Source organism: Zasmidium cellare (assembly GCF_010093935.1).
Source record: "Zasmidium cellare ATCC 36951 unplaced genomic scaffold M409scaffold_40, whole genome shotgun sequence".
In the NCBI taxonomy this organism is placed as follows: Eukaryota; Fungi; Ascomycota; class Dothideomycetes; order Mycosphaerellales; family Mycosphaerellaceae; genus Zasmidium; species Zasmidium cellare.
The window spans coordinates 80,302-99,765 of NW_022986984.1; the positions used below are offsets into that span (position 1 = coordinate 80,302).

A 19,464-nucleotide genomic window follows, 5' to 3' on the forward strand; every position below is an offset into this window, starting at 1 on the left:
GCGAGCTCAACAAGTCGCACAGGATTCTCGATAGACAGAATCCTTATCAACGCCCAGTAAAAAAAACCTCGAACCCTTCCCTTCATGTGAACCATAGTCCTTCCCAAACACCCCACCCAAAATGGCCGAACCCGACGAGAAGAAACAACCCACCAACGCAGTCGAGCACCTCACAGCCGACAACGCCAAATTCGCGACGCTGAGCGTGGACGCCAAAGATGCCACGGACAAAGAACACCGCATGACCCTCCGGCAGGCGATAAAACTCTACCCCAAAGCCATAGCCTGGTCCATCTTCCTCTCCTCCGCCGTCGCAATGGAAGGCTACGATATCGTCCTCATAGCCTCCTTCTTCGCCTTCCCGCCCTTCACGAAACAATTCGGCGAACAGCAGCCGAACGGGAAGTACCAAGTCACCGCGCCATGGCAGAGCGCTCTGTCCAATGGTGCGCGAGTGGGTGAGATTCTGGGGTTGACGATTAACGGGATCATAGCGGAGAGGTATGGGTATCGGAAGACGATGATTGGGACGTTGATTGCGATGATCGCGTTCATTTTCGTGCTGTTCTTTGCGAAGGATATTGGGACTTTGGTGGCGGGGGAGGTGCTGATGGGGATTCCGTGGGGGGTGTTTCAGACGTTGACGACGACGTATGCGGCGGAGGTGTGTCCGGTGGTGTTGAGGGGTTATTTGACGACTTATGTGAATCTCATGTGGGGACTGGGGCAGTTGATTGCTGTGGCGGTGCTTAGAGGGTTCTTGAAGAGGGACGATCAGTGGGCTTATCGTGAGTCCGTCCTATCCCAACCTGTTGCAAATGCTAACAACAACGTTCTTGCACAGGAATCCCCTACGCCCTCCAATGGGTCTGGCCAATCCCCCTCCTAGTCGGCATCCTCTTCGCCCCGGACTCGCCTTGGTGGCTCTCCCGCCGCGGCCGACACGAAGACGCCAAAAAAGCCCTCCAGCGCCTCACATCCAACACCCCAGAAGCCGACCTCGACCAAACCGTCGCCATGATGCGGCACACGGACGAGCTGGAGAAAGAAATCTCCTCGGGGACCTCCTACTGGGATTGCTTTAAAGGCGTCGACCTCCGCAGGACGGAAATCACTTGCCTAGCCTGGGCTGTTCAACCCCTCTGCGGAGCCTCGCTCATGGGCAACTCAGCGTACTTCTTCGAACAAGCCGGCCTAGGCACAGGAGTCTCCTTCGATTTCTCCATAGGCCTCTACGCCATCGCCATGGTCGGCGTCGTCATAGCCTGGTTCACCATGGCGCGTCTCGGCCGGAGAACCCTCTTCGTCGGAGGCCTGGTCTTCATGTGTCTCGTCCTGCTCATCATCGGCTTCGTCGCTTTGGCGCCTCCCAAGGCTAAAGGACCGAATTTCGCTATTGGATCGCTCCTCCTCGTCTGGGCGTTGGTATACAATATCACCGTCGGGACGATCACTTACTCGATTGTCACGGAGATGCCGTCCAGTCGTCTCCGCACGAAGACCGTTGTCCTGGGCCGGAATATCTACAACGTCATTGGTATTATCAACGGAATCATCACGCCGCGAATGTTGAACCCTTCGGCTTGGAACTGGAAGGGTAAATCGGGCTTTTTCTGGGCGGGTATGTGTCTTCTGTGTCTTGTTTGGGCGTTCTTCCGATTGCCGGAGCCGAAGGGCAGGACGTATGGCGAGATGGATGCGTTGTTTGAGAAGAGGATTAGTGCGAGGAAGTTTAAGAGTACGGCCGCGGAGTTGTTTGCTGATGAGGTGGTTGAGGAGAAGGCGGAGAAGTAGTTGCTCCTGAATGTCGATATAGGCCTTTGGCTCTTACGCTTTCAAGGCATAGCAAGAACGCTTGCACTTCAGACCTCGCTCTGGCCAATTTATGTCCCATCCACCCCTCTCTTTCCACTTTCCTCTTCACCCTCCAACAACTCCTTCGCCGACATCCTCCCCTTCGGATCCAGCCACAACATCGCCCTCACAAACCCCTCAAACTTCTCCGCTTGCTCTCCAAAACCTTCAAACCTCTCCTCCAACCCTACAACTCTCGTCGTTCGACGATCTTTCACATTGCCCTCCTCGTCAAACCACGCCCTTGCCTCCTCCAAGCGCGCACTCTCAACCAAAGTCTTGGGAAAAGGGCCTAGGAGGGCATTCATCTCCTCGAAATGACTCTTCAGTTCGTATTTTCCTGTCGCTCTCCCATTGAACATGGTCTGCCCGAACACGAGCTCGGGGACTAGAGCGCCGATGTTCCAGATATCAACGGACTGATCACAGGGCGCTTCAAGGGATACCTCAGGCGCACGCAACAACACTGGCTGGATGAGTTCGCTGAGGTGTTTGTCCGCCCATGTGGCCACGCCCCAGTCGGCCAGGGCGATATCCAGGTTCATGAGGTTGTAGTCTTCTCCGAAGTAATCGTCGCGGAGACCTTTGCTCGGGATGATAGCGTAGCCATCATTACCAGTCGCGGGGCGTTCGTCGGAAACGCTCTTCTCGCGCGCTCGCAGGTCGTCGTCTGATTCTTTGGGAGATCGCATCAGGAGGCTTTCGTCAGGTATCTGCACCATGATGTTGGACTGCTTGATATCTGCACCCTATTAACACCAATTCGCCCTGACCTTGTGAGGCAAAAACTCACCCGTATGTATAACCCCACAAGAATGCGCAAACTCCACAGCCCGCAGCACCTGCCTCGTGAACTTCTGCACCAACGGCGCCGGGATCCCACCATCGTCGAACCAGTCCGTGAACGTCGCCAGACTCTCCGCCATGAGCTTGAAGACCAGGCACACGTGGTTGCCATTTGGACCCCGATGTTCGAAAGAATCCTCCAGACTAGTGATGTATCGCGAACCTTCATGTCGAGAACCCTCCGCTTTCAAATGCTTCAAGATCTCGAGCTCGTAGATGTCGACGTCAGTGCCATAGCATTCGGCGCTGAGGACTTTCATCGCCCAGTGCGTTGCATCGCTATCATCGCGAAACGTCAGCACGGTCCCTCTCTCCAATGCAAGATCAGCTGGACGAGCTCCTTACCCTAGATTCCTCACCAGCCAGACAGTCGAGTACTGTCCGTATCCCAATTTACGCAAGACTCTGTACTTCTCGCCACAGACCTCCCCCAGGCGCACAGGATGAAAACCTCCAGGACGGTACACAGCAAGACCTTCCTCTTCGACCTCCTCTCCGCTGGGGCCATTGGGACAATACGAGCCACCGATCGTGCTCATCGCCTCGTTTCCCATGCCTTCTTCGTCCAGCATATCCGGTCTGTCTTGCACAAGTTTGACGTCGATATTCAAGAAGTGCCGCTTCTTGTTCGCGGGTGTGTGTGCAAGAAGGTATGGCTCACAAAGAAATATGTCTTTGTTCGAACGAAACACACGGTGAAGCGGGCGGGCGGGCGCTTTCTGGGCTTGGTGCGGGATCACATGTCATTTTTCAGCACAGACCAATGGTGAAGAATTATCATACCCTCAGATACATCGTTCCCATTCGGATTCATTTCGTCATATTCCAACGCAAAAGTCATGGGTATACCAACATCGCCCTCCAAAATCTCTTCAATAGGAAGATCTCAAAGAAACATTACTTCTTTCCACAACATCTCCTCCGTCTTATCCCTCTCACTCTTCCCAATCGCCCATTCTCCTCCCCCCTTCCCATCCCCGTGCATCCCAATCACCCACTCCCAAAATCCGCCCCCGGCTGCCTCAAATCCCTCGTCTCCACCCTCGCAATCCCGCGATACTGATCATGTCTCTGCACAACACCCAGCGGCAACGGCTTCGGCTCCTCCAACACCAGCGGACTATCCAACCTCTCCCCCTCCTTCTGCCCTCCTCCACTTGTATCAACCCTCGGCATCTCCATGACCTGCTCATGGGTACTGAACTTCTCCAGCCTTGTAGCGATATCCTCATCGATGCCGCCCGTGTTGACGTACCCGCCGACGGATTTGCTGCGCACGCGCTGGAGGGACTCGTCCTCGTCTGGGTCGGCGGTGGGTCCGGATTCGGATTGCGAGCGTAGAGGGCCTGGGTCTTCTTTTGCGCGCGAAGGGGGGTGGTGTTTGGATTTGCCGAACGAGCGGAAGATCTTGAAGAGACCGGGTCGTTTTTTATCCGCGTGGCCTTGCGCTGCAGCACCGCCATTGCTCTGTTGCGGCGGCCCGAACAGCGCCTGCTGCTGCGCTGTGGGCGCCATGGAGAGGTTGTTCTCCCTCGACTCCCGACTGATGTTATCCAACGCCTGCTGCGTCGCGACGACATACTCCGGGTAATCCACCCTGCACACCTCCTGCAACAGCCTCAGTTTCGACACATCCTGCGCCGTGCGCGCGCGATCCGGCGCGATGTGCCAGCCAAACATGCGGATATCCATGCGCATGCCCCTGTCGACCTTCTCTTTGACGTCGAGCAGCGAAATGAGGTAGTCGATCTTGTCCTGGGTGATCTGGATCCAGGCGCCGAACTTGGTGACGTCGGCGATGGACCAGGAGGTCTGCACGATGGAGTTGGTGCGGCGGGTGTTGATGTGGGCGTAGGACTCGGCGACTTCGCGGAGGAGCTCGTAGCGCTCGCGGAAGAATTCGAGGCGGTTGGTGTCGAGGGCGGGCTCGAAGACCATGGTGAAGCGCTTGGGCGGTTTGAGGCCGTATTTCGCCATCATCTCTTCTCTTGTCAGATGTGAGGCGCGATCTACGATTGAGCTCAGCGTCTCTTCAATCGCCGTTCGGAACTGCGGCTCGTCCAATCTGGGATCTCTCGCATCGAAGAATGTCGGCTCGCTGAGGTCTGGATACGCCGAGGAGGGATGTTTGGGCACCGCACGGTTTGTTACAGTCGGTGGTGGGGAGGAGATGCCCAGGACGGAGCCCCATATCAAGAGTCGTGCTTGCTGGAGCCCCAGCCGCGTGAGGAGGAGTTGTTCCTGCTTGTCCCATTTCTGCGATGGATGGATCAAGCCAAAAGCTTCCACACAGCTGCTGAACAGACTGGCCAAAGCAATGGCACCCGTCAGCAAGGCCTCGTGCTCAGGGTTCTCGACATGCGTAGCATTGCCGTCCTTTGGTGGCACCATTGTGAGATAAGTATCGTGAGGAATGTGGTCAGACTGGCAAGGAAAAAGTAGAAGGAAAAAGAAAAACAAGACAGCAAACCCGTATGGTAACTAGCAGGTACTAAGAGCACCTAGGTAGGTGTCGAGAATGTATGTAGTTGGGCGGCGGCGGACTCTCAGCCCAGCCAGGCAGGTCTGCACTACACCCTTGGGATCTGCTGTGCGTGTGGGCGGTGGTTTTTGCTTTGTGATGAGGTGAGGGGTTAGTGGTGGTGCATGACCTCCAGGCTTGACATGTGTGGCGTCCGCAGAAAACCTCATCCCTTCTTCTTTCCTCTTCTCTGCTTCCGTCTGGGACACCACCGTAATGAGACCGACACTCCAGTCGCATTGTCTTCGTTCCCAGCGTGATGAAATGGCTTGAGGGCTGGCTCCCACTGGTGCAGACTTTTGCGAGGGTTGAGGTCGGGCGAACCATTGACGAGAGTCAACGCCAAGTGAGTGGTGCGCCCTGCGAACCCTGCATGAACCCAATCATTCGATCGTTCAATGACGCCGAGCTTCGCTCAGCATTGGGGAGCTGCAGTCTTCAGCTGTGGATGACAACGACTGGATCCTTCTGATGACTGTGATACAGTCGCAGTTAGCGAAGCGCGGTTCGGTTCATGTCAGGACGTAAGAGAAGATTCCTCTTATGAACATGATGAACGAGATATATACAACGCTCGCTACAAACTTTGTCAAAACAACCCAAAATCCCAAAACACAAGACCCCATCCGTCCACATACACCAATACCCCAGTTCAATTCAATCTATATCAACCCTCTAAAGCTTCCCCTTCAAGTTCCTGCTCTCGTCCTTCTTAAACAGCGTCGCGCTCTCCGGGTACGGATCCACCGTAATCCGATTCAGCGGATTCAACTCACTCGCCCGATAGAACATATCCTCATACACCTTGCCATCGTACCGTCCCAGCGACGAGTTGAGCTGGAAATCCGGGAAATCCCAACTATCCACCAGTCTGATCGCATGAGGGCGGATCTCCTCGAGCAGCTGCATGACAGCCTTGGTGCGCGCGAGCCGGATCTGCGAGACGGTGCAGGCGGAGGAGGTGAAGAATTCAGAAGACTCGGACTCCAGGGTGTGCAGGGCGTAGAGGCGGAAGAGCTTGTGCAGGAGGGTGAGGGTCTCCGGGTCGAGCTCGGAGGAGATGGAGGGGGATTGGAGGGTTTCGTAGAAGTTCTTGACGACGAGGTATTGCGAGTGGGCGCGGGAGAGTTTGTAGAATTGCACGAGGAGGGAGTTCCAGGATTGTTTGAGCTCGTCGCGCTGGCGCAGGGCTTCGAAGATGAAGTAGGCGGAGCGCCAGGCGTAGGCGGCGACGATGTCTTCGTCTTTGCCGAGGATGTCGAAGGCGGCGCCGACGTCTTGGCGTTTGAGGTAGTGGGCGAGGATTTCGGTTGTGTCGTTGTTGGGCTCGTTGCCTTTGAGGACGGAACGAGCGGATTTGAGGAGGTAGCGGGCGACTTGTTGCGTGAGCATGTAGTTGTCGCCCTCCCAGGTGCAGGTCGGGACGTAGTCGAGGAACCAGTGACCGACGCCAGAGAAGGCCGAGTATCCATGACCACCCATGGCACGGCGGCAGGCCTCGAGACCCTCAGCGGCGGTCTGGGAGCAGAGTGATTTAAGACCGCATGAAGTGCCGTGAAGATCCGCAAGGAGGTCAGAGCCAGACTGTGTCTCTTCAGGTCCTGCGCCGCGAAGCTCCTGCTGGTCTTTACTACTACGCTGAGACATCTTCTTCTGGTTGGCTTCATAAAGAGCCATCATGCCCTTGCCAGTGAAGTGCAGAGCAAAGCAAGTGGCGAGGAGTGGGAGCAGGCGGATCTGTACCATGGTGTAGTTGAGAGTCTGGTTCTCGCCCAATTGCCATTCTGGAGCATCACGATCCTGGAATTGACGACGGACAGCAAGGTAGCGAGTTGCGATGGTAACACCACGAGCGAGGACACTGCCAGATTGCAGGACGATAGTGCTTCGGACCCACGTGAGTGTGCCGTAGACAAGCGTCGGTGAAGAAGGCTTCAGATATCTGTTCGTCTTAGGGTCGACAGCCGAGAATCTTGCCAACATGGCAACATGGGGGACCTTGACGTGGTTGAAGAGCAAGAACCCGTTGTCCATGGTATTGTATCCAAACTTTGGGCCAATATCGCCAGCGTACACATTCGGCAGAAGTTCATGGGTCTTCAAATCGCGAATCTGCACAACAAACGGATGCGGTCCATACGACTTGCCATCGATGATCAGCTGAGCCATGACAGACGCATGGTTGGCCATCTTGCCCAGCGATCCGATCCACCACTTCGAAGCCGTCAGGTGCGGCGAGTGGATAGTAAAAGTCTTGTCGTCCGAGTTCCACGTCGCAGTCGTCTCCAAGCCTCGCACATTGCTTCCGTGTCCAAGCTCCGTCTGCGCGTAGCATCCAATGTGCTGGTAAGCCTCTGCATGCTTGAGGTACTTCTCGTGCTGCTCCGGCGTGCCCTGATCGCGGAGAGTCTTGAGGTACATGCCCTCGTGCAGGCCGTATGGCAGCGGCTCGCTGATCAAGTCATTGGCCGCTCTCTGCTCGGTATCATTCCAGCCATGCTTGACAGTGAGCTGTCTCAGCTTCTTGGCCCTCGCCAATGCTCGCTCAAACTTGTCCGTCCTGCCCTCGAAGTAATCCTGGCTCTTCTCAAACACCTTCTCCGACTGAAGAACCTTCAGCACTTTCTGCTTCCTCTGCAATGCCTCCTGTCCAAACAGAAACGTCTTCAATTGTTCCACATTAACCGCAGAGCCATCCCGCTCTTGAGCAAGAATCTCCGAGCCTTGCGGACCAGAAGGCTTGAGGTCTCGGACCCATTGGGGGACGTGGGCCATGGTAGCGGTATACAGAGGATGAAAGGAAGATACGGGCAGAAACGTAGACCCTCACGAACAACACAAAAGAGTGCAACAAGAAAGAGAAGCGAAAATATATCACCAGATGAATGACGACGTGGATAGCTCTGCGCAGTCTCTCTGCCGCGGTGATTGATCGTCTAGCCGAAGTACCTAGCACGGAAAGGACTACCCTCGGCTCTTGCCTATTCCAGCAACGGCCCAGCCCTATCGTTGGCTGCCCAGCTGGCTAGATCCGAGATCGGTCCACGAATGCCAGCTCCTTCACATGCATCGGAGCCGGTTGTTCATGTATCGATTGTTGGAAGTGTATTTGTGGCGTGGTTTGACGTGCTTGCAACAACGCACCGCTCATCGTTCTCGGGTCACTGTGACATGTGAAGACTAATCAGATATATTCACTTACCCTGAAAGCATCGCTCCGACTTCGCCCGGACAGGGAAGTAGGTAGTATGCTTTCGCTCACAGTGCACGAAACCAACACGACTCCTGTACAAGAACACAACACATGCACGTGCTTTGGGACTATCTCGACATCAAAAGGCTTCGCATTCATGATTGGGTTATCTAAAAACGCTCCACTCTTTCATTCTATGCAAGTTCCAGAGACGCTGCCCCTTCACATCTCCACTAGTTCCCGTTTCGCTCGTTGTTTACCGCAAATGCTTTTGAAAACGCGCATACGAAAAGCGCGCTCCTGGTATCTCTGCTGCGAGGCGCATTACAAACGAAAAACTCCGGCCGTTGCCCACAACTCATGATGAAGCCAGCCTGAGATTTTCGCCAAAAGTGCACCATTCGCCAAGCTTGCGCTCCTGTGTAGTTGTTGGAGTTGTCGTGGGCAGGTACTGTAGAAGTAGGCTTATAACCCCATGGCTTCGGCTTCCTCCACACTCAACTCCTTTCCTGTCCCTCTTGCGAGTTCGACTTCTTGGTCAAGTCATAGCTCGTCATCATCAATCTCGCTGGGCTTGAGCAGACCGCCGACCTTGGCCATGCGCTCACGCTCTTGGTCCTTTGCCTCCTGGGCAGCCTTCTCGCGGTCCTCAATGAAGAGCTCGGCGTTGTCACCGGTAAACTCCTTGAGCTGAATCAAGAAGTCACGCAGGATGAGCTTGAACCTGGCGTGGTCCTCGGTGCTCTCGAACAAGCTCTTGATGAAGTTGTTGAGCTGCGCAGCTTGAAGGTTCGAGAAGGCGTTGGAGAGGAGCTGTGCGACGAAGTTTGACAGGAATTCTTTGTTCGATTGACCTTGGGGAGCCCGGTCGGGGGTGTAGATTGGGCCAGAGATCTTGTCGGTACCGACCAGGTAGAACAAGCGAGCGAGCAGCGCTGACTGATGCTTGAAGCCTGCTTTGTGGTCCGAGTCGGTGAGCACGAAGAAAATGTCCTGCAGGATGGTGGTGTAGAAGTTGAGGAAGAAAGCGTCGCAAGTGGCCTGGTCTGTCTGGCTGGCCATGTTCTCCACAAGCTCGATGCACATGTTCAGACCTTCGCTCTCGACGACGCGGTTGTCGTGCTTGGATGCCCACATGCACGAGTCGATGACCAGCTTGAAGTGTCCCTGGTCGAGCTTGAGGAGAGCTGGGAAGCAGCGCTGGTTGATGGCACGCAGCATTTTAAAGAACTCGACGCGATGCTCGGGGTATTCCGAGAAGTCCTTGTTGATCATGTCGAGCGTGCACTCGAAGACGGCATCGAGGATGGCAGGCACTTGCTCGGTCATCATGCCCTGATCCGAGAGGTCAGCACCGTCTACTTTACCCTTGGTCGCAATGGCGCGTACAATCATGTGCTTGCTGGTTTGAGGGGTCCAACGTACCTGTAGCTTCGAAATGAGCACCGTGATCACAGCCAAAACCTCCGCCTCCCGCGCATCCGGGACGTTGTTCTTGTAGTCGAGTAGGACTGCCTCGAGCAGTTGCGGTACGAGCGTCTGGTGGATCATCTCCAAGTCATCAGCCTTCTCTACGTAGGTAGTAATAAGCTTGAGGATCTCCTTCTTGACCGTTCTTAGTCCTCTGGTCTTGGGCATCTTGGTTGCAATATTGCCCTCACGCTGTACTGCCTCATCGATGAGCTGTGACGCAGCACGGTACATGGTGAGCATGTCCATGTAGATGCGACCGATCTGAGGGTAGAAGTACGAGCCTATACTACTGCAAGCTGCCACGTTGGTCTTCATGATATTGCCAATGATCTTGATGGTCTCGGAGTTTTGCAGGATACTTGGATCTTGGTGAGCAGACTGGATGATCTGATCCCAGGCCGTGTTTGGCAAGCTCATCAGTTCGCTAATCAGTCGCTCCTGTGTGTTCTTGTGGCCTTGCGCATTGATCATGTATCCGCAGGCTTCGTAGAACGTATGCACCTGCTGTGGTGACAGATCGCAGGTAATCTTGCGCATCGACTTGACAATCTCATCAATGAAAGGCTCGGTTTCGCCAGGCTGTTGGATGACGAAATGGCGCTTGCACTTGCTGGCAATCTTGATGAAGGTATCGCACGCCATGTCCTGGACACCCTCGTGGGTCTCATGCATGAACTCGAACAGCTTGTTGACGACTGTCTTCAAGAACTTCCAGTGGGCCTTGAGGAAGCGAGGGTACTGGCCAACGATGTACATGATATTGGATGCGACGACAGCCTTGTTGTCCTTGCCGCGCTTCATCTCAGTCAGACCGAGAAGATCCTTGATGACGGTAACGAGGAAGCGCTTCTCGGTCTCCTCGTTCATGGCGCCAGAGATGGAACCTATGGCCCAGCAGAGCGTGTTGCAGTTTGCCCAGCTCCATTCGGTGCCGTCGACTTGCCGCGCCAACTTCTCGGACATGATTTGCTCAGTGTCCACCACGTCCAGATGCGTCAGGAAGACCAAGCACTCTCTCGTCGTCTTGTACAGCTGGATTGTGTCCGACTCCTTGACGAACTCACGCACAATCTCGCCTTCGTCGTTCTCAACAACTAACACTTCTTCTGGCTTGGCCATCTTCTCGATCATGACTTGACGCAGGTTGGACAGGACGTCAGTGTACTTGTGCTTTCGAAGAGGGTAGTTGGCCATCAACGATGGGTTTATAGCACCGCCGTTCTGCATGTTGAGGAGTGGGTTCATGTCGGTCATGGGAGTTTTCTGCACCTCGTCGTAGAGCTCGGAGACCATCTTCGTCCAGTATTCCAGGCAGATCTTGAAGATCTCGCGGTCCTCGATCTGTGATATCCGGATGAGGTAAAAGTGGCCATGGATGAGGTAGTCGCGGTTGGGGAGGTTCTCAATGATGGCGACGTGGTTGCCGAAGAAGTTGCAGAGGAAGAGCGCAAGGTTTTGGACGAACTCTTGATCTCTGCCGTTCGACTGCGCGTACGTCTGCTTGAGATCGAGCGAGAGAGGGATGATCTTCGAGATGGTTTCGAGAGTCTCTGTGAACATTTGAACGAGCTTCTCGTTCCAGTTGTGTTCGGTCTGTAAGCTACCGATCTCAGTCAAGCACTTCAAGGTGATGTTTCTGAATTCGGGTGCTTCCAAGAATCGGCTGCGCAATGTCTCGATAAGCGACTGCCCACCTGGTGGAGTCTCGAAGATGAAGCCCAGTGGGATCCAGTTGAGGAAGCGCAGTAGTGTCTCAAGCGTGGCCTTGATAAGGCTCGGCTGATCCGCTGTGCTGAGGATCTCGGAGCAGAGGTTGTAGATGGCAGTGAACTCATCACACATGCTCTGCTTGAGCTGTCTCGTCTTTGTGCTGGTCATCTGATCTTGCGAGAAGTCGAAGACCTCCTCCGACAACAGGCGCAGGATGGCCATGTTGTTCTCGCAGATGGGTAGACTGCTGCGGCAGGAGGAGATGATCTCGTTGATGAAGGTTGGCCAGTTGTGCGGCCATTCCTGCTTGAGAATGCTGACCAGCACGAGGTTGAGCTTGTTGAGGAGCGCCCGCTCTTTGCGTAGGCTCTCCTCTGAGCTGCTCTGTTGAATGATGAAGTTGACGACGAAGTTTCGGATGCCTTCACACTGATCGCGAGGCAGGACCTTCCACCGCGTCATGATGACATTGTCGAGGACTTGCAGGCCGAGATACTTGGTTTGGGGGTATTCCGCCTCTTGCAGGATCTTATCGACCATCAACCACGCATCTGGATTCTCCTTGAACTGGTTGAGGCTGGCCTGGGCGGCCTTTTGCTGGTCGCCGCGGCCCTCGTAGAAGGCACGCACAGTGGCGTCCAGCTCTTGGATGCTCATCGACATGATTGCGGTGTGTGAGGGGTTGTGTGCGGGTGGTCTGGCGGTGCGGGCAGGAAGCCAGCGATGGGTAGAGAGCTCGACGCGCGCAGACCGCTGGGATAGGCGATTAGGCGTGTCTCATCCAGCGGCGGTCCAGATGAGGCGGTGGGTGGTGTCGCTCGGGGACGGAGTGGTGGTGGTAGCGGTTGGTTGGCGGTGGTTGTGAGTGAAGAGTCGTTGTCGGGTGGGGCCGTTTGAAGAGAAGCGTCTTGCGTCGTTGTCCACCGTGCGTCGTCGTTGTGGCGTCGTCACGAGCCTAGCGCGTGGAGGAGAGGCTGGCGATGACCAAGCCGACGGCACAGCAGTCAATACAGTCCTCGCTGTGCCAGTATCAAGACCAGCAGCAGACTGGCGGCGGTGATCGTAGCAGTCGAGCAGAGGATGCGGTGGTGGAGCGGTGGTGCTGTTGCTGCTGGCGCTGTGGCTTGTCGTCTGCAGGTCACCAGCGAACTCAAACCCTAATCTTTGTCCCGTTTTCTTACCCCGCCATGCTTTACTTTACCGCCGCCGCCAACAACGTCACTTCCAGAAACATCCAAGAACCGTCCAGAACGAAGGCACGCGACTCTCTACGAAGCGCAATACTCTCAGTGCCCGACGCAATACCTGATCCACCGCACGAGCCCATCACTGAGACATCCTATTTTCAACGTACGAACACGACTTGCTCGAAGAGACTGCATGCACACAACCATGGCAAACCCACGCCAACAGACTCGCATCGCCGGCAGCGGCACAGCAACACCCACCGCAACCTCAGGTTCGCAAACAATCCTCCAAACAGACTCGTCAGGCCCCTCAATACCCTCAGCAACCCTCCGCCTGCGCGCCGAACCCGAACCTCAAAGAAGAATCCAGTGGGCAGAAGACGTGATTGACAACGAGGGAATGGGCAAGAAGAGCAGCAAGGTGTGCTGTATTTACCATAAACCCCATGAGCCGGGTGACTCGGACTCTGAGAGCGATTCGAGCAGCAGTGACGACAGTGATTCGGAGCCGGATTTGAGCAGAGCGCAGAGAGCGGGCGGGAGTGGCAAAAGAGGGCGGAAGGGGGATGAGAAGGGAAGTGATAGGGGAAAGGACAGGAAGCCCAGTCCGAATGCTTATGAGCGGCAGCCAAAGTACAAAGGGAAAGGAAAAGAGACGTGAGGACTCATGCTTGAGGCCGACAACATCTGTAAAGAGGACTTTCACCAAGCTGCGAGGCTCCACATCGGACGGACCAAATCGGCAAACGAATGCTGAGCACAAAGAAGTCGTTGCGCCAGCGGACAACGACCTTGGCATGCGCACATCGAGCAGCGCTACATTGCACCGAGGCGTCGTTTGCGCGGTGGGGTATCTCAAACCGAACTTGCGAAAGGAGGTGATGGTAAACCATGGCTGGGACGATTGCACAAAGACATGTCATCCGCGTGGCCTTTGACGAAAGCATTAGACGAGGCGCAAACTAGGACAACGATTTGAAATGAAGATGAAGACAGCAGGTCAACCCCGGCCTCCCTCGGGCATTCATCTGTGTCCACATAAGAGCACTCAATCGACCCGGTCGCAGTTGGTAAGCACCGCTGCGCTTTCAGCTTGCCCTTTGAGCCTGTTGAGATGGCTGTCTCCTTCATGCACATGTCCCTTCAAGCGTTCGCTTCAAGAGCCGAGTCGACCCAGCGATCTCATGGAATCTCCCTTCAATACTCGCGTCTGAAGACAGGCTGTGACAAACTGCCAGATCGAATAGCAATGAGCCTCGGCCGCCACAGGGTGCAGGATGTAGATCATCGTCTGCCGATGCCTCTTGCATCATGTTGTTGCGGTGCGCCGAACAGGCTACTCGTATCGTATCGAAGTGTTGTCGAATGATTATCGTCTCGTCCACACTTCAATCTCCACCCTCAGCCCTCCTCTTCTCCTCCTGCTCCCTCTGCACCGCCTCCGCCTGCTGAATCGGGATCCTCACCAGAGTCTGCGGCAACTCTCTCTTCTCCTCCTGCTTCGCACCCTCCCCATCCTCCTTCGGCTTCGGAATCTTCTGACTCGCCATGTAGATCGCCCTCAGCACCGTGTTCCAATTCCCCATTACAGCAGCCACCGCCTCGGTTCCATTGCTCAAAGTATTCAGCTTGTCTTCGAGCTGCTGCATCTGTCCCGCGAGCCCAGCGGAAAGATCGCGCAGTTGGCGCAGAGACTCCAGCTCGAGTTTCTTCTCGTTGATACGCGCTTGCAGGGCGGATTGGTTGGATGTCTGCAGTCCAAGGCCAGACGACGGCCGCATGGTAGACTGCGACGGGAGGATCGTCTGTCGCGATGTCGGACGGTTCGACATTTTGGTGGATATCGTTGTTGTTCTCCTGTGCGACGCGAGGTGGATGTGTCGCGTTGACTGAGTGGGGTGCAGAAAGTGGTGGGAATCTCTGGCGTTGCTGTGGTGACGAGACATCAACAAGACTTTGACTTTGGAACTCGAAGGCAGGTCCTGGGATGCTGCCCAACGCTGCATTGAAACGCGCCCATCACTACGCGCACCGCAGAATCGACGATTACTCCCTGACCAACAGACTTATGCCGGAACAGAACGACAACCATAGCATCCACCACCGATCCATACCAACCATTCCTGACGGCAACGACACCCACCGTGCATGGCGCGCTTGAACGAACCGCCCGTCGCGCCTGCTGCTGCGAACATTGCGGCCGGCACTTCCACTGAGAGCATCGACGCCTGTAAGTCACACGTAACATCGCCCAATACACCATGCGACATGCGCACGAAATCGAAGCCCGTCAGAGAGAACCCGCCCGCTAACTTTGACGAAGTAAAACGCAGATTCATCCGCCAGAATCGAGAACTCGCCAAGAACAACTCCTCCCAATCGCTGCGCATCCGAAGTTTGGAGTTGGAAGTCAGCAAGCTACTTGCGGATAACCTGGGTTTGAGGGAACAGAATCTCGCACTGCAGAATGAAGTCCACAATGCGCGGAAACAGGCGTCGAGCATGGCGGTCAGGAGGATGAAGTGTGATTTACGAGAGAAGCTCGCGGAGTTGAGCGGGCTGATTGATGGGTTGGATGAAGAGGAGGTGACTGAGGAGAGAAGTTCGGTGGAGAAGGAGAGGATACTGAGTCCCAGTCAACGCCAGTATCGCGAACGACAGCCGCTGGCCGAGCTGATGCAGGAGACTGTGATGCCGACTATTGCAGAGGATAAACAGTATCCGCGAAGGACATTGGGAGCCGATGAGATTCGCGCAATCAGGTTGTCAGACCAGAGTGGTGCCAGTGGAAGTCCTGATATTGGTCCTCCGCCTGTTGCCCATTTCGACTGCGAAGACCCTGCCAAAACAGATGGAAGTCAGGCACCGCCTCAGACTTCACCCAAGCCGGCCGAGGAAGAACTGCTGCCGTCCATCAATCTCGATACCAGGAGAAGGAGGCGAGATTCGCATTCGAAATTGGAAATCAGACGGCATTCCATTCTGGCACAATCACCGGTCAAGTCGGAAGGAGATGCTGTTACAACGACAATGCTCAGAACGGGGGCGAAAAGAAAGTTGGCAGACAGGGAGACCGAGAAGCCTATCAAACCACCCAGCAAAGGAGACTTCACGTTCAGCAGGAGAGCTTCCACAACTCAGACCAGTTCAGACGAGGAGAAGGCCCCAGTGAAAGATGATATCAAAGCGCAGGGAGAAGTGAATGATGAACGGCCAGTCTCTCCAGCGAAACCAGCGAGAAAGGTCTTGGGTGAGAAGAGCGTCAATACATCTCCCAAGAAACGAATCGCACGAACCGACAAACCTCCCAAGGACGACCTGGAGAAACCAGCACCAAGACTCAACGCACCCAAAGAACGACCGCCATCCCGCAGCCGCAGAATCTCAGCGATCCCCCTCCCCTCCCCACCAGCAGAAGAAATCGCTCCAACAATCGAACTCCGACCACCCGAACCCTCCACCACCGAACAACTCCAACCCTACACCCCGGCCTTAGCAGACGACATCTTCTCCCCAACCTCCGAAGAACCCTTAGGAGGAGGAGCCTGCGACACACCACCACCGGGCGACCTCAGCTCCCTGAGCAACACCACCGAATCCGGGCAGCGTCCCTCCCGCCGCGCCCGCTCAGCAGTCAACTACGCGGAACCCAGCCTCATCGCCAAAATGCGCCGTCCAGGCAAACAAATGGTCGACGCCGTCACCGGCCTGCAAGACCCCAAGCGGGCTATGAACCCCAAGGACCAGCAGCAGCTGCGTGACAGGAAGAGCACCTCGGCTCCACAGTCCGTGAGCGTGAAGAAAGAACCCGTGGACGACGATGACGACGAAGTCGGAGATTGTAAAACATCAAAAGACGAAAACGAAACCCCCCAGCTCGTCGTCGTCGGCGAGGGAAGTCCCCTCCGTTCGAAATCCACAGACTCCCATCCCCCAGCTACACAGACCACAGAGGAAGCTTCCGCACCAGCGCCTACGCAAAGACGAGCTCCTTCTTCCACATCCTCATCCTCCACAACGCGAAAACGCCGCGAAACAGCCTCAGTCTCCTTCCTCCCGCCAGGGCCGCCACGGACAGAAACAGAGGACGCCGCGAAGAAAATGGAGGAGCTGGATCTCTATGATTTCAAGTCTTCGTCTCCGCCGCCGCCTTCGGAGGAGGGGCTTGTTGAGGAGGCTGGGAAGGGTGTTGGGGTGTCAGTGGGTAAGGGGCAGAGGAGGCATTCGATGGCGCCGAGGAAGGAGGTGGGTGTGAGTAGGACGTCGACGGCTGCGGCGGTGGGTGGGAATGCGAGTGGCAGTGGGAGTGGGAGGGCTGCGAGTCGGAGGCGGAGTATGATGTTGTGAGGACGTCTTTGTTGATGGGCGTTGTCATCCTTCGTTGTCAGTAGAAGTTTGAGATTGGACCAATGATTGATGAAATGGATATACCCTCTCGTTCAAGTACTGTCATTCCATTGTTCTTTCTGGTCATCCGTATCGTAGGCTAGCAAAGGGGGTATCTAATGTTCATTCCAATCATGCCTCATCGATCCCTTCCCGTCTCTTCAGACCTCACGCTCCATCGTGGGTGCATCGCACCGCATCGCCTTTGACTCCCTCACAGCGATCACCTTCAAACCAGCAAGTTCCTTCACCACCTCATCCACGCCAATAGCTTCAACCTCATGCTCGCACTCAATCGTATCCCTCGATTTGATCCGCAACATTGACATAGCCGCCACGATCTCGTCCTCCCAAGTCTGTGACTTTGGTAAGCGTCGTCTTCTGCTGCGTCGGCTTGTCCTCGTGCTGCCACTCGGATCTACAAAATGGACAAGTCACCTTGGCTTTCATGCTTGCCCATTGGTTGAAGCAGTCCTTGTGTATATTGTTGCCGCAAGCTGCCCGGCACCACAACACAGCGTCGTTGTCCTCGAAGTCCATGAAGCAGATCGGGCACTCGCCCGTGACTTCCTTGCGGTTGCCGTCTTTGGACTCCTCCTTGATTGTTTCGGTTGGGAGCGGAGGCGCGTTGGCGGAGAGCTCCTTCAGTTCTGTGTGGAGGAAAGCTGCTTGATACGCAAGGTGCTCTGGTGCCTTCAAGATGTGGTGTAGCACGTACAAAACGTGCTTGCACTGCTTCTTGTTCTTGCCAGCGAAGACTCCCACCGGACAGTTGCAGAGGGTCAAGTGAGAGATGTACACGGTGTACACATTGCCTTTGCTGCCGGCGATCTTGAGTGTCTCGCATGGGCAGTCGTCGTGATGAGCGTGGCAGGACTGTTCGACACCGCGGCTGCGCTCGAGAACGCACATCTTCTGCTTGGCGGCGCTATCGAAGAACCTCTCGTACCACTCAGGGAGCTCATCTTCGTAGCTGTCAAGTGTCAGCGGCATGTGAGAAAGCCAAGTAATTGCGGCAACTCACTCTCTCAGACGGTACTCTTCCTCGCCAGGCTCCAGCTGCGGGATCTTTGCCAGCTCACGAGCAACAGCTGCATCGCCAGCATCATTGAGCCAAGCGTCACCCTTCTTCTCGCGAGGCTCTTTGAACTTCTCTGGCACCTCATAGATCCTGGGCTGCTTTCGAGTCTTCGAACCCCATGGGATGATGGTACCTTCAGGAGGGTTGCCGTACAGCTGACTGCCATCATCAAGTTCAGATTTCTTGGACTTCCTGGACTTCTTCGAAGTTGTGGTGCGCTTCTGCTTCTTCTTGCTGCGTCCGAAGGCTTCGTCCTCGGAATCTGCCTCTGCTTTGACGGCGGCGTTCAAGAGCGTGACACCATTGACGTCTTCAGCATCGTCGAGCTCAGTCTTCACTTGCACATCTTCGAAAGTCTCATCATCCTCGACCTCAGTCTTGATGCGCTTCTTGCCAATGCTCTTCGGCTTTGGTCTGGGAGCAAGCTGGGCCTCTGCCTGGTCCTCGGCGTATGACTGTGGTTGCTTGCGCTGGCGTGTCGAGCGTCGGAGTTCTGTGGCCATTTTGTGGAGCTGAACAACGAATGAAGGGCAGCGATGAATGACGAGGTGCGTGGGTGAGAAGAGGATGACAGATTCAGAAACCGAAGCTGAGATATATCGTGAGAAGTCACGTCAGGCAACAAGCGGGGCTGTTTCCCTCGACGCGGTTTCACGTGCGCTGTCTTTAGGGAAGGTGCGATCTTGAAATGAGTCGAAACACGGAAAGAGAGACTTCTTGATTCTGTGAGAAACTGAGCCAATATGAGACTCCACTGGTCTCAAAGTGACTCAGCTCCTGCTGTTTCTGTAATGGAAAGCTTGAGTCAGGGGTAGATGTAGAGAAGAGGGAGTGATGGCTGAGACCATGCACAAGACAATACCATATCTGACAGGACGAATCTCACCTCACTTTTCACATTCACCTACCATCGTGTATCCGCATAGCCACCTTGATCGAACCTCGAAGTAGGTCAACGCTCTGTAGATACGCACAGTAGCCATCTCCAACGACTTCCGGCGTCATGCTCAGGAGGAGAAGCACTCGCCTCAGTGTGGTCGGCGGAAGATACTACACAATCCCCGGGGCAGAAGATACGACCTCTCGATCATCGTCAATGGCAACATGGACTTCACCTTGCCATAGGGGACGACTTCATCTCCCTTTGAATCGAGTGAGATTCGCATGATGAAGTCGGACACGGCCGACGCAAGACCCTCTCAATCAAGCCAAA

General features: G+C 55.2%; 9 protein-coding genes across 9 annotated transcripts; 3 read left to right on the plus strand and 6 right to left on the minus strand.

Annotated features, from left to right (window-relative positions):
• Positions 1 to 121: 121 nt before the first annotated feature.
• On the plus strand, positions 122 to 1,794 carry M409DRAFT_27947 (uncharacterized protein; the record flags this gene model as incomplete). The annotated part of the gene is made up of 2 exons (XM_033808802.1): positions 122 to 788; positions 845 to 1,794. The coding sequence occupies 2 exons, from the start codon at positions 122 to 124 to the stop codon at positions 1,792 to 1,794; spliced, it is 1,617 nt and encodes a 538-aa protein (XP_033662438.1).
• An 89-nt stretch (positions 1,795 to 1,883) lies between these two features.
• M409DRAFT_27948 (uncharacterized protein) lies at positions 1,884 to 3,272 on the minus strand (the record flags this gene model as incomplete). Its single annotated transcript, XM_033808803.1, has 3 exons — positions 1,884 to 2,596; positions 2,648 to 2,979; positions 3,046 to 3,272. 3 exons carry the CDS (start codon positions 3,270 to 3,272, stop codon positions 1,884 to 1,886), a joined length of 1,272 nt encoding a protein of 423 aa, XP_033662439.1.
• Positions 3,273 to 3,690: 418 nt separating this feature from the next.
• On the minus strand, positions 3,691 to 5,091 carry M409DRAFT_58949 (uncharacterized protein; the record flags this gene model as incomplete). The annotated part of the gene is made up of 1 exon (XM_033814040.1): positions 3,691 to 5,091. The coding sequence occupies one exon, from the start codon at positions 5,089 to 5,091 to the stop codon at positions 3,691 to 3,693; it is 1,401 nt and encodes a 466-aa protein (XP_033662440.1).
• Positions 5,092 to 5,896: 805 nt separating this feature from the next.
• Positions 5,897 to 7,996, minus strand: M409DRAFT_69660 (uncharacterized protein; the record flags this gene model as incomplete). Its single annotated transcript, XM_033818393.1, has 1 exon — positions 5,897 to 7,996. One exon carries the CDS (start codon positions 7,994 to 7,996, stop codon positions 5,897 to 5,899), a length of 2,100 nt encoding a protein of 699 aa, XP_033662441.1.
• Positions 7,997 to 8,957: 961 nt separating this feature from the next.
• On the minus strand, positions 8,958 to 12,260 carry M409DRAFT_69661 (uncharacterized protein; the record flags this gene model as incomplete). The annotated part of the gene is made up of 2 exons (XM_033818394.1): positions 8,958 to 9,749; positions 9,840 to 12,260. The coding sequence occupies 2 exons, from the start codon at positions 12,258 to 12,260 to the stop codon at positions 8,958 to 8,960; spliced, it is 3,213 nt and encodes a 1,070-aa protein (XP_033662442.1).
• A 729-nt stretch (positions 12,261 to 12,989) lies between these two features.
• Positions 12,990 to 13,445, plus strand: M409DRAFT_27952 (uncharacterized protein; the record flags this gene model as incomplete). The annotated part of the gene is made up of 1 exon (XM_033808804.1): positions 12,990 to 13,445. One exon carries the CDS (start codon positions 12,990 to 12,992, stop codon positions 13,443 to 13,445), a length of 456 nt encoding a protein of 151 aa, XP_033662443.1.
• Positions 13,446 to 14,172: 727 nt separating this feature from the next.
• Positions 14,173 to 14,565, minus strand: M409DRAFT_69662 (uncharacterized protein; the record flags this gene model as incomplete). The annotated part of the gene is made up of 1 exon (XM_033818395.1): positions 14,173 to 14,565. One exon carries the CDS (start codon positions 14,563 to 14,565, stop codon positions 14,173 to 14,175), a length of 393 nt encoding a protein of 130 aa, XP_033662444.1.
• A 367-nt stretch (positions 14,566 to 14,932) lies between these two features.
• On the plus strand, positions 14,933 to 17,131 carry M409DRAFT_27954 (uncharacterized protein; the record flags this gene model as incomplete). The annotated part of the gene is made up of 2 exons (XM_033808805.1): positions 14,933 to 15,014; positions 15,108 to 17,131. 2 exons carry the CDS (start codon positions 14,933 to 14,935, stop codon positions 17,129 to 17,131), a joined length of 2,106 nt encoding a protein of 701 aa, XP_033662445.1.
• A 330-nt stretch (positions 17,132 to 17,461) lies between these two features.
• M409DRAFT_27955 (uncharacterized protein) lies at positions 17,462 to 18,754 on the minus strand (the record flags this gene model as incomplete). Its single annotated transcript, XM_033808806.1, has 2 exons — positions 17,462 to 18,143; positions 18,195 to 18,754. The coding sequence occupies 2 exons, from the start codon at positions 18,752 to 18,754 to the stop codon at positions 17,462 to 17,464; spliced, it is 1,242 nt and encodes a 413-aa protein (XP_033662446.1).
• Positions 18,755 to 19,464: the final 710 nt, after the last annotated feature.